We start from the raw sequence: 13,653 nt of genomic DNA, 5'->3' as shown, positions 1-13,653 counted from the left end.
CTTCTGCAGCTAGTACCTTTTCTGTAGCTTTAAGCACTAGACATTTTTGTACATCTCAGTGCAGAAACACTGAAGGACATATTGCTCTGGAAAACATCATTGTTTTTTTTTTTTTCTTTCCTTCTCTGCAGCAATTCCGCTACATCTTTAACCTCACACTATACATTTTCTAAATAAAATGTTCCTTTGTCCCTTTTATGCAGCCACTATGGAAGAAAGGTTGAAGATTTATGAGGACAGTTGGACTAAATATCCCAGGGGTTTGGTGCCAAGACGATTGCCTTTAAACTTCTTAACAGGTGACTTAAAGGGCTTATGGACAATGTCTTACAGTTTTGGTTTCTTAAATTGAGTGGAGCTTTTATGTGAACAGTTGAAATTTTCCCTCAGGTGAAAAATTCAGAGTCTGTGTGGATAAGTATTTGAGGATGAACTTTAGTAAAGGATGCCCTCCTGTTTTCAACACTCTGCGATCACTGTACAGCGACAAAGAGAAGGTACATACATTTCTATGTTTAAGGCTTTATAGTGTATACATAATCAAGTTCTTTCAGGTTGTCTTAACGCCTTAAGGACATAGCCCTATTTCACCTTAAGGACTTTTTGCAAATCTGACCAGTGCCACTAAGTGCTGATAACTTTAAAACGCTTTGACTTATCCAGGCCATTCTGAGAGGTTTTTTTTCGTCACATATTGTACTTCATGACACTGGTAAAATGAAGTAAAAAAAAATCATTTTTATTTATAAAAAAAATACCAAATTTACCCAAAATGTGTAAAAAAATTTCAAAGTTTCAATTTCTCTACTTCTATAATACATAGTAATACCTACAAAAATAGTTATTACTTTACATTCCCCATATGTCTACTTCATGTTTGGATCAACTTGGGAATGATTTTATTTTTGGGGGCTGTTACAAGGCTTAGAAGTTTAGAAGAAAATCTTGAAATTTTTCAGAAATTTTCTAAAACCCACTTTTTAGGGACCAGTTCAGGTCTGAAGTCACTTTGTGAGGCTTACATAATAGAAACCACCCAAAAATGACCCCTTCTAGAAACTACACCCCTCAAAGTATTCAAAACTGATTTTACAAACGTTGTTAACCCTTTAGGTGTTCCACAAGAGTTAATGGCAAATGGTGATAAAATTTCAGAATTTTGCTCTTTTTTTTTGGCAAAATTTCAATTTTAATAAATTTTTTCCAGTAACAAAGCAAGGGTTAACAGCCAAACAAAATACTATATTTATTGCCTCGATTCTGTAGTTTGCAGAAACACCCCATATGTGGCCGTAAACTACTGTACTGGCAGACAGTAGGGCGTGGAGGGAAAGGTGCGCTGTATGGTTTTTGGAAGGCAGATTTTGCTGGACTGTTTTTTTTTTTTTTTTTTTTTTTTTTTTTTTTTTTTTTTTTTTTAACACCATGTCCCATTTGAAGCCCCCCTGATACACCCCTAGAGTAGAAACTCCAAAAAAGTGACCCCATTTTAGAAACTACGGGATAGGGTGGAAGTTTTGTTGGTACTAGTTTTAGGGTACATATGATTTTTGGTTGCTCTATATTACACTTTTTGTGAGGCAAGGTAACAAGAAATTGCTTTTTTGGCACCGTTTTTTTATTTTTATTTACCACATTCATCTGGCAGATTAGATCATGTGGTATTTTTTATTAGATCAGGTTGTCACGGACGCGGCGATACCCAATATGTATAATTTTTATTTATTTATGTAAGTTTTACACAATGATTTCATTTTTTAAACAAAAAAAATCATGTTTTAGTGTCTCCATAGTCTGAGAGCCATAGTTTTTTTTCAGTTTTTGGGCGATTATCTTGGGTAGAGTATGATTTTTTGCGGGATGAGATGACTGTTTGATTTGGTACTATTTTGGCGTACATGCGACTTTTTTGATCACTTTTATTACCTTTTTTTGGAAGTAAGGTGGGCAAAATTTCAATTTCCTCATAGTTTTTATTAAATTTTTATTTCTCGTGCTTTTTTCCATTGGGGGACACAGACCATGGGTATAGCTTAGAGGTATTAGTAGGAGGGACACTATGCAAATGAAAGAGCTCCTCCTCCTCGGGCTATACCCCCAGACTCCACCAGGAGGAACCCAGTCTTTGCTTAGTGTCTGGTGAAGGAGGTTGACACTCTCTGATTCTACTCCTTTTTGTTTTTTATTCTAGATGGGGACACAGGTCGGCATGGCGCCTTCCTGGTCCCCCGTGGAGTGCCCGCCGCCGTCTTTGGGACGTTGCCTGGCTGCCTCCATTTCCCCCCAAGAAGATAAGTGGATCCGGGCTCGACCTGTTAGCTCCGGCATCCCACCAGCTGCTGGGACGCCTGCTGCCTACCCTCCTCCAGAGCACTGTTCTCCTGGATTGGAGTCAGAAGTCTGAAGAGGCGCATCCCTGCTGGTCTGGACATCGAGGGAGCATGCTGAGCAGATAAGTGTTGCCCAATCCCTCCCTCTGTGTCTATTTGTCTGTGGCTACCTGGGTGAACTTGAAGAAGGATCCTGATGGGGCACTTTCTTCATTTTGGCACTGGAGTACTGGCATCTCTTCCCCCTTAAACTGTGGGCTTCAGCGCTTCTCTCGTCGGGCCTTGGCTGCTGCGCTCCCTCAGCGCCCGCCGGCAGGCCGCTCCTCCACGTGGTGTTTGTTTAAATCACGCGCGCGCTTATTTCCGCGCGCGTGTGCTTATTTTCGCGCGTGCGCTTATTTTCGCGCGTGCGCTTATTTTCGCGCGTGCGCTTATTTTCGCGCGTGCGCTTATTTTCGCGCGTGCGCTTATTTTCGCGCGTGCGCTTATTTTCGCGCATATTTTCGCGCGTGCGCTTATTTTCGCGCATATTTTTGCCCGCGCGCTTATTTTTCGCGCGCTTTTTTCGCGCCATAATGACGCGTTCGGGGAGGCGGAGCCTCGGCATGCCGCTCTGACTCTCCTTACACCGGAGACTCTGTTTGCTCATGGCCGTGCAGCTCCTCATCACTCTACTCCGTTTTGTGCCAGGCAAGCTGGTAGCTCAGTGGTACTGCTGCTGCTGCCCCATGTCCAGGCTTTCTGAGTTCAAAGCCCCTTTCAGCCTTCAAAAATTGTTTATATTATTCTAGATGGGGACACAGGTCGGCATGGCGCCTTCCTGGTCCCCCGTGGAATGCCCGCTGCCGTCCTTGGACGCTGCCTGGCTGCCTCCATTGCCCCCCAAAGAAGACAAGTGGATCCGGGCTCGACCTGCAGCTCCGGTATCCCACCAGCTACTGGGTCTCCTGCTGCCACCCTCCACCAGAACACTGCACTCCTGGACAAGGAGTCAGAAGCCTGATGAGGTGCATCCCTGCTGGTCCTGGAGTCGAGGGAGAAGTTCTGCAGGAGCAGATAAGTATTACCTGCATCCCTGCCTTACCCCCTCCTCCACCCTCCTCCACGTCCCTGGGGGCCTGCGGTCCCCGCTTGGGCATCTGCCATGTCCAGCGCGGCCGCTAAATTGGTCTTAGTCGCCAAGGCAACCATGTCCTTTAATCCTGTGGCGCTAACGACTCCATCTCTCTCAGTGGTCCCCACAGTGGGTGACTGACTACGAAGAGGCAGCGTGAGCGGCAGCATCCCACCTCGGATGTCTCCGTCTCTCCACCCCCCTCACCTCGCCGGTGGCGCTTGCGGACTGCTCTTCCCCCTCCCTAGGGAGAGTAATCCGAAGGAGAATTATCCGGCTCGGACGAGCCAGGTCCTTTTTGGACTATAGGGCATTTTCAAATCCTGTGACGCCAACCACCTCTCTAAGTGGTTTTCCACAGAAGACGCCCGACTACTAACAGGGAGCGTGAGCAGCAGCATCCCTCCTCGGATGGCTCTGGCTCCCCCCCCCCCCTCGTCTAGAGGCGCGTTCGGGCGACTCTCCCCTCCCTTAGGGAGCGCAAGTCTGAAGGAGAATTTCCGGCTCTGATTAGGTCATGGAGCGGGACCCCTCGCCTAAGCTCTCCACCAGGGTGGCTGACTTAGTGGTGACTGTCCGAGACACCTTTATTCTCCAAGGGGATTCTCCTCCTTCCACTGGTCAGGAGTTCCCCCTTTTTCCGTCCAGGCAGTCGGAGACTACCATGTTCCCGGTCCATGAGGGTTTTTTCCCGCGGTCATGTCCAGGGCCTGGGGTGGTCTTAATAAGGTTCTCGACCACCCAGCGCATGAATATACTTTCCTTTCCCTGCTGACGGCGAGGAGAGGTGTCTCCTCCCCCTAAGGTGGATCCTCCGGTGGCCGGATTAGCCAATTATGTGGCCCTTCCTGTCTTAGTCAGTTCCTCTTTCCAGGATGCTGTAGACAGACGCATAGACTCTCTTCCAGGTCCTTTTTTCGCTGGCAGCGCGTCCCTGTGACCTACCTTTCACTCAGCAGGGGTAGCCAGTGCTCTCTCGGTGTGGTTACAACACCACCACCAGGAACTGGCGGTACGAGATGCGGCTACTAACACACTGGAGTTGGTTCTCCAGATGTCTCAGGCTTCTAAGATTCTTTGCGAAGCTTCTAGGGACATTGTTTCCCTCTTTGCCCGCAGGTTGGCCATCTCTGTCACTCAGCGCGAAGAGATTTGATTGAAGGTGTGGGATGCTGACGCCTCCACCAAGCGTTCCCTTGCTAATCTCCCCTTTGGGGTTTCCAGACCTTATGGGGATCAGCTGGACGAGTTCATCTCTGCATGCCTTTTGCCGTTTCTCATCTGGTAGGCCGTCGCCTGCTTCCTCCGCCGGGGGTCTCAGGTCGCCCGCAAAGAGCCCTTCCTTTGCACCAGCCTTCCCGGCACTAGAGGGCCCAGTCAGCCCGCCCTGCTGCTCCTAGGCCTATCACATGTCCCTGATTGCGGAATCCCACCATCGATTCCTGCGCTTCGCCATTATGGGTCGACACTGTCAGTTTGTCGCCCTTCCTTCGGGTTGGCGACCACCCCGCGGGTCCTTGCCACGGTCCTGGACCGCTCATGGCGCTTCTTCGTACCAGGGGCATTCCTTTGCTGCCCTATCGGGACGATATCCGGATAGAGGCCCCCCTCTCTACCGCAGACCACGGACAGCGTCCGGATCACTGTTCAGACCCTGGAACGGTTCGGCTGGCTGGTAACTTTCCCAAACTCCTGCCTCTTCCCGTCCCAGAGGCTCTCCTTCCGGACGGTGATTTTGGACACCTCGGCTGCCTAAGTATTCTACCAGCCTTCAAGTCCTCCCAGGTCCAGGGGGCAGTGTCGCATCTGCTGCGCTCCCCGTGCCTCTCCATTCGGGAATACTTGCAGGTCCTGGGTCTTATGGCAGCCTCTTTCGAGGCCTTCCATATGCCCAGTTTCACACTCGCCTGGCGCAACAGGAGATCCTTTACCTTTCAGCGGGTTCGGGCAGCTCTCCCTTGGTGGCTGTTCCCAAAGAACCTGAGGTCGGGGAGTTCCTTTCTCGCATTCTCCTGGACGATCGCCGCCACCGATGCCAGCATCCTGGGTTGGGGGGGCGTTTTCCAGTCTCGCACGGTTCAAGGAATTTGGTCGGCGGCAGAGTCTCGCCTTCCAATCAACTTTCTGGAACTGAGGGCGATTTTTTCCGCTCTCTCTCTCCTATTGGACCTCTCTCCTTGCGGGCCTCCCAGTGCGGGTTCAAACGGGCAATGCCGCGGCCGTGGCCTATATCGACCATCAGGACGGGACCCGCAGCCGGATGGTGATGCAGGAGGTGAAGAGAATTCTGACTTGGGCGGAGACGCACGTTCCGGTGTTGTCAGCAGTTTGCATTCCAGGAGTGGACAACTGGACAGCGGACCTTCTAAGCCACAACACGGTGGATCCAAGCGGGTGGTCTCTGCATCCAGAAGGGTTCGAGGAAATCTGCCACAGATGGGACCGTCCGGATGTGGACTTAATGGCGTCCGGGTTCAACAACAAGATCCCAGTGGTCCTGGCTCGCGCCCGAGATCCGGAGGCGTACGGATGGATGCGCAGGTGTCTCCGTGGCAGGACTTCAGCCTCCTCTGTTTTCCTCTCCTACCAAAGGGTCTACGCCAGTTCGAGGCGGAAGGGACTCCGACCGTTCTCATCACCCCAGAGTGGCCTCGCCGCGCGTGGTTTTTTCGGACGTGGCTCGGTTGCTGGCGGACGCCCCATGGCCTCTTCCCGACGGACAGGACCTACTGTCTCAGGGCCCGTTCTTCCACCGGAATTTGCGGTCTCTTCGTTTACCGGCGTGACTGTTGAAACCGCCATCCTGATAAAGATGGGGTTCTCGGATTCAGTGGTTAGGACCATGATCAGTCCGGGGAAGTCTTCTTCCTCCCGGATTTACTATCGTACCTGGATGGCCTTCCTATCCTTTTTTGAGGGTTCGGGGTTCCCTCCCCTTCGGTTTTCCATCTTGATGGTACTGTCTTTTCTTCAGTCTGGGCTTGTGCAGGGACTGTCGCTTAGTTCCCTGTAAGGTCAGGTTTCGGCGCGGGCCGTCAGAGGTCCCTTGCTCTTAAGGGTCCGGTGGTGACCTTTCTTCGGGGGTGGCGCATTCGGTTCCCCGTATGTTCCCCCTTTGTCTCCTTGGGATCTCAATTTGGTTCTGCGCGCTCTGCAGTCGGCCCCCTTCGAGCCTTTGAGGAGGGTCTCTCTGACTGTTCTCATCTGGACTTCCTTGTGACCATAGCTTCTGATACAGCTACATAGCGTAGTGATTAAAGTTCTGGGCTATTATGCAGTGGCTGTGAGTTCACGTCCCATCACGAGCTTTTAAGTCAGACTGGTGTCGGAGCTGGCCGCTCTTTCCTGTCAGGAGCCTTTCTGGTTTTCCACCAGGATTAAGTTGTGCTCCGTCCAGTCCCCTTCTTTTTGCCCAGGGTGGTCTCTCCCTTCCGCCTTGATGAGGATCTTGTCCTGCCTTCCTTTTGTCCTTCTCCGGCTAACCCCAAGGAATGCACTCTGCATTCCCTGGATGTTGTACGGGTCCTGGAGGTGTGTCTCGCGGCTACTGCTTCCGTCCGCCGTTCTTGGCGCTCTGGATCTGCTTGGCTATTTCCGCAGGCTTGTCACGCTTGTGGTGGAGTTCCCCCGGCTAGAATTGCCGTTCTCTCCATTGGGGCGGAGGGGGCTTCCTGGGCAAGACGCAGTCGTGCCTCTGCGTCTCAGCTGTGTACGGCGGCCACCTGGTCGTCCTTGCATACCTTTGCAAATTTTTGTCAGTTGCATTCACTGGCTTCGGCTGATGCGGCTTTGGCCGCAGGGTTTTGCAGGCTGTGGTTCCTGTTTGACCGTTGGGGCGTTCCTCCTGGCGGTGCTGGTATTTTTTCCCACCCCATGGACTGCTTTTGGACGTCCCATGGTCTGTGTCCCCCAATGGAAAAAAGCACGAGAAAAGGAGATTTTTGTGAAACTCACCTGTAAAATCTTTTTCTCGTCTTTTCCATTGGGGGACACAGCTCCCACCCATTATTCCTGTTGCAGGAGGGGTCTTTAGTTCAGTTTTTCTGTTTCTGGTTGGACCTTATGGCTTGGTCCGATGGTTTCCATGATTTTTTCTTGCTCCTTCTCCTACTGCTTGTGCAACGCCTGAGTTCCTCCTGGTGGAGTCTGGGGGTATAGCCCGAGGAGGAGGAGCTCTTTCATTTGCATAGTGTCCCTCCTACTAATACCTCTAAGCTATACCCATGGTCTGTGTCCCCCAATGGAAAAGACGAGAAAAAGATTTTACAGGTGAGTTTCACAAAAATCTCCTTTTTTTTGACGTTCACCGTGCGGGGAAAGTAACATGACCGTTTTATAGTTCAGGTCGTTACGGACGCGGCGATACCCAATATGGGTAGTGTATTTTATTTTTAAATTTTTTATTATTCAGTGATTATTATTTATTTTCACTTTAAAAAAAAAAATATATTTTTTTTGGACCCAGACCCATTTGGTTCTTGAAGATCCAGTGGGTCTGATGTCTGTATAATACAGTACAGTACACTATATAGTGTATTGTACTGTATTTTACTTACACTTTGTCTGAACAGATCTATGCCTTTAGAGAAGGCTTCCTGTTGCCATGGGAACCTTCCCCGTCTGCCACAACTGAGCAGACGGGGAAGGGAAAGGAGGGGGTCCTCCCTCCCTGTGTGACCCCATCCTGTCTGGGGGCTGCAAAGGCACAGCAGCCCCCCGATAGGAGAGGGAGCTCCCTGTTCACCCTTTCCATACAGTGGTCCGTACGGGTGTCATATGATCCCCCCCCGGCGTTGTGACAGGATGCCCGGGCATCCTGTTCCGATTAACCCCCGCATTGCCGCAATAGCATTTTAAACTCATGACGCACCGGTACGTCATGGGTCCTTAAGGACTCGGGAAACATGCCGTATTGGTACGTCATGTGTCCTTAAGGGGTGAGTGAAAACTCTGGCGGCAACATTAAATGTGCTAAAATAGCAAAATAAATGATTCTCACCATTTTTTTTCCCATGCTGATTCCATTGTCCCCCTCTGCAAGAATAATGTCATCATCCTGACTGCAGTAGTGATGTCCGTACAACTCTGGTCACAGTGCAGCAGCCGATCACTAGCCTCAATATGGCACATGACTGCTGAGCCAGCTGATTGTCAGCAGCGGTGATGTGGTGTGTATGGTAAATCGCTGCTGCCTCTAGGAAAACGGACATGGTAACTTGGGACCGCAGCAGGGGAGAAGAGTGGTCGGGGTCATTTCTTCTTTTGTTGTTTTAGTATGTTTACTGTTGCTGCCGGAGTTTTGTAATTACTTGAAATTTTAATTTAAAAAAAAAGTGATTTTTGATGTTTTCAAAATGTGCATTAGTAAAGTTTCGCCCTTCTGTAACTCGCATGAATTTTATCCCATTGAGAAATGTGTAGACACATGCAGAGTACCGGTAATTGCCATGTTTAAACTTAGTTTCTTTACCTTTTTTCTTACTGATGATCTATCCTTTGTGACGTCAGAGGCCTACCTTCTCAAACAGCTGATCAGCGGGGGTCCCAGATTTCGGACCTTCACAGTTCAGATTCTGATGACCTATCCAAAGGATAGATCATCAGTAAGAAAAAGCTAAGGAACCCCTTTAAAGGTTATATCCACCTTACATTCAATTGTCCCAGTGAATGTAAATTGAATTGTCTTATTATGGAGGCACATAGCCTGCCTAGGAGCTGTGGAAACTGAATGGTAGGAAATTTAACACCCCTAGTGACGTTGCTTCGTATGTTTTAGATTCTTTGAGACAATTTAAAAAAACTAACCAAATTTTTCTTATTTTGTGGCTGCTTGGTGGAATGAGATTGTCTACAGCTCTGCAAGCAGTCACTCACCACTTCTTATTCACACAGGGAATATAATAACCCAGAAATGCAGCCCACACACATAGATTTCCTCTGGCAGTATTAGATCCACTAAGCAGAAGTCAGGTTTCCTGAAGATGGATGAATGAAAGGGGAAATTACAGGAGACCTCTACTATAGGGGTAAAGGAAACCTTATGCCATACCATAAGCACTTTTACACATCATTAAAATCATGCATGGCTGGCATATTTCAGCCTGATCAAGGGCGTCACCAGTTTGTGGTTTATTCAAGGACAGTTCCTAAATTTTTTATTTAAAAACCCTGAAGTTGCGTGGGTGATTTGTTAGTTTTCTAGTGGACTGCTGCAGTTATCTACTTTTATTATGTTTCTTAGGTGGAGATTATTGAAGACCTTATATTAGGTTATGATACATCATTGAAAAGTTGCCGGCTGTTCAACATAAACGGTTTGTATATTTTAAGTGACTTGATATGTATGCAAAATATGATGTATATGTACACCCAGACAGCAATGTATCCAGTTTACCAACCAGACCAATAGGTGTGCAGCACCGTATACAAGTAAACGGTTACTTTAACTTTTATATTACCATCCAACACTGTGATCTGAGCTCCTCCGAAATGCAACCTGTATGTTTGCTGCCAGGACCTAGGATCATTATAGGAAGAGTTTCTGCACCTTTTTAAGCATAACCGTTCAAACTAAACTTCCAGTGATCAGTCGTCTTGTGGATGAAAATAGCTTATTGTCCACGGCATGTGGACAGAAATACACCCAGTGGGTCATGTGTCAGCATACGAGAGCTAAATACACCAGTCCAGTGGAATTCCGTTAGATTGACGTGTTGTGATATCTGCTGTCCTATCTGAGAGCAGTATAAAATAGAAGGCGAGAAGCTGAGCTCTGTGATGTATAGGTTTATAGGATTTGGAGCAGGAGTAAAGGTGGATTTACACTACCCGATAATCGGGCACAAACTTTCCTGCAAATGCTTGTTCCTGACAATCTGCCTGTCTAAATGTGCTGCCAATCGCCGGATGAAGTAAAACAGTCGTTCAACGGGTGATCCTGACACTCGTGCAGGCACCACAAATTGTTTCCTTGGCAGCAGATCGTGCAGTCTAAGCAGTAATCTGCTGCCCAGAAACAATAGTGATCCCTCGTCCTCATACTGTGAAGGACATCTCTGCATGTAAACACAGCAGTCTCCTTCACTGAGTGAGCAGCCGACTGCAGAGTGTCTGATGTTCTAAACCAGAGACACCTGAAGTTTGTCTGATCAACAAAAATGCGATCAGACATCTAACCCCTCAGATGCAATAGTCCGTTGTGACCACAACATCTGAGAAGCTTTCACCTGAGAGCGCTGTGCTCCAGGGGCCTGAACAGCTCTTCTGCGCTGGGATCGAAGGAGCTGTTAATTCACTGTAGTAACATTGAGCCTTCTAGAGCATGGGTTGGCAGCCTCCGGCATAAGCTACAACTCCCAGCAGGGAATTGTAGTTTCACAATAGCTAGAGTTTCTGACCCCTGTTCTAGAGGTTCCTATGTCTGCCTGCCACAACAATGTTCCCTAGACCAGTGTTTCCCAACCAGTGTGCCTCCAGCTGTTGCAAAACTACAACTCCCAGCATGCCCGGACAGCCAAAGGCTGTCCGGGCATGCTGGGAGTTGTAGTTTTACAACAGCTGGAGGCACACTGGTTGGGAAACACTGCCCTAGACTGCAGTGCTACAATCTAAGGGTCCATTCACCCGTCCGCAAAATGGGTCCGCATCCGTTCCACAATTTTGCAGAACAGATGCTGACCATTAATTTTCAATGGGGCCGGAATGTGCTGTCCGCATTTGCGACTCCGCACTTCCGTTCCGCAAAAAAATAGAACATGTCCTATTCTTGTCCGCGGACAAGAAAAGGCATTTTCTATGATAGTGCTGGCGATGTGCGGTCCGCAAAATGTGGAACGCACGTTGCCGGTGTCTGTATTCTGCGGATCCGCAAAATGCATACGGACGTCTGAATAGACCCTAAAGGACAAAGCAATCGGACAATCGCATTTTCATGTCCCCTATATAAGTGTAAGAGAAAATTTCGCAAAAAAAAAAAAATTCTGATCACCACCTTTCTTGGTAATAAAAGTAAACAGTGAAAAATGAAGGACAATTGCACCTCCACATCCCAAAGCACCCGAACTGTCAAAATATAAATGTGTTTATCCCATATGACAAATGGAATAATGGAAACAATCAAAATGGCCTGGTCATTTTTTTTTTCCCATTTCTTAACCTCACTAAAAAATATGAATAAAATTATCAAAAAGTCATACACACTCCAAAATGTTATCCGTAAAAACTACAAACCACCCTGAAGAAAATGAACCTTCACACAGCTCTGTAGACATAACTATAAAGTATATGTAAAATCTTATTCAATGCTTGAACAAGATTTCTTTCTCCCATAGATGATGGTAAAGAAGAACCTCCAACTACATTACTGTGGGTTCAGTACTACTTGGCTCAGCACTATGATAAGATTGGGCAGCCTTCCTTGGCTCTGGAATACATAAATGCCGCCATAGAGAGCACACCCACCCTGATAGAACTCTTCCTTGTAAAAGCTAAAATCTACAAGGTATTGGAGTAAGCGTCGTTCCTTGCACCTTCAGAAAGGAGAAAGTCTCACATGCTCTATAGTTTCAAACCATGCATTAGGCATATGGAGCTATGTGTATTTTCTATATATGTATACTATGAAATGTTCTGCATATCATAGTGAATAGTTGTGGGAGCGCACGTGCTTATGTGATAGATGTTACATTTGTATAAACTAACTGTAATGTGGTTTTTCTCTAATCATTTAGCACGCTGGTAACATCAAAGAGGCTGCACGATGGATGGATGAAGCGCAGGCTCTGGACACAGCAGATAGGTTTATCAACTCAAAATGTGCAAAGTACATGCTGAAGGCCAACATGATAAAGGAGGCAGAGGAAATGTGCTCAAAGTTTACAAGGGTTTGTATTTTCTGAGGCTCAGAGATATTAATGCAGACATTAAACTGAAATGGTAAAGATATTACTACCTAACAGTGCGGTAAAATGAAAGCAGTCAATGTCCTTCTTGCTCAGAAAGTGCCATTTCCTTTTTCAGGAGGGAACATCTGCAGTCGAAAACCTGAACGAGATGCAGTGTATGTGGTTCCAGACAGAGTGTGCACAGGCATACAGATCTATGAACAAGTTTGGTGAAGCACTTAAGAAATGCCACGAGATTGAACGAGTGAGTCTATATATTATTCTGATACATTGGTCTGTATAGCCATCTACTTTGCACGTGAATGTGGGTTTTGTAACCTTGTTCACATGCATCGAAAAAAAAATCAATGTGGATTTTTGTCCGTGACTTGGTGGGGGGGATACAATGCTTTAGGCATACAGTGGAATATATCTCCTACACAGGGGCAGCCGAAGTGTGGGGGTCGCCAGAGGAAAATGTCAAGAATAAGCTGCGTTTCACTCCAGTGGTACTATATACCTACTTACGACTATCGTGCATTTACCCTATGTCATCGCTTTACTGCTGGAGAAATATTCAGCAAATTGGGTCACTACTCCATATATTTTGGAAATGCCCCAAATTAATCCCCTTGGCACGATATTTCTGGTTTAAAGGGGTTCTTCAGTAATTTATGTCCTATCCTCACATGTCGTACCCCTGCCGATCAGCTGTTAAGACGTCGGGTGCTTAGTAAGCACTGCGGCCTCTTCTTAGGCTAGGTCTACACGACGACATTTGTCACGCGACAGGGCGCAACAGTTGTCGCGCGACATTTTGTTGCACTAATGTCGCGCGACAATTTTTATAATGGCAGTCTATGGTGTCGCACTGCAACATGCGACATGTTGCGACTGCGACGCGACAGTCGCAGAAAAATCCATCTTGAATGGATTTTCTGCGACTGTCGCAGTCGCAGCATGTCGCATGTTGCAGTGCGACACCATAGACTGCCATTATAAAAATTGTCGCGCGACATTGGTGCAACAAAATGTCGCGCGACAAATGTCGTCGTGTAGACCTAGCCTAAAGGTCCATTCACACTCTGCAAAATGGGTCCGCATCCGCTCCACAATTTTGCGGAACAGGTGCGAACCCGTTCATTTTCAATGGGGCCAGAATGTACTGTCCGCATTTGTGGATCCTCACTACCGTTCTGCAAAAAAAATAAAAAAAATATTGTCCTATTCTTGTCCTCAATTACGGACAAGAAAAGGCATTTTCTATGAGAGTGAGATTTATGTGCGGTCCGCAAAATGCGGAACGCACATTGCCGATGTCCGTGTT

The 13,653-nt window shown here is 47.5% G+C and overlaps 1 protein-coding gene across 1 annotated transcript in view; it reads left to right on the top strand.

Moving 5' to 3' along the window:
- The window catches only part of NAA15 (N-alpha-acetyltransferase 15, NatA auxiliary subunit), a 79,922-nt gene that overhangs the window by 32,189 nt on the left and 34,080 nt on the right, over positions 1 to 13,653 (top strand). Inside the window, exons 8-13 of the mRNA XM_044300869.1 lie at positions 204 to 299; positions 391 to 497; positions 9,686 to 9,758; positions 11,775 to 11,944; positions 12,174 to 12,326; positions 12,463 to 12,591. Of these exons, the coding sequence (XP_044156804.1) occupies positions 204 to 299; positions 391 to 497; positions 9,686 to 9,758; positions 11,775 to 11,944; positions 12,174 to 12,326; positions 12,463 to 12,591 (728 nt within the window). The remainder of the gene's footprint in view (positions 1 to 203; positions 300 to 390; positions 498 to 9,685; positions 9,759 to 11,774; positions 11,945 to 12,173; positions 12,327 to 12,462; positions 12,592 to 13,653) is intronic.

This window comes from Bufo gargarizans, chromosome 1, assembly GCF_014858855.1.
Source record: "Bufo gargarizans isolate SCDJY-AF-19 chromosome 1, ASM1485885v1, whole genome shotgun sequence".
NCBI classification, from domain to species: domain Eukaryota; kingdom Metazoa; phylum Chordata; class Amphibia; order Anura; family Bufonidae; genus Bufo; species Bufo gargarizans.
This window is presented reverse-complemented; position numbering and strand designations above follow the sequence as displayed.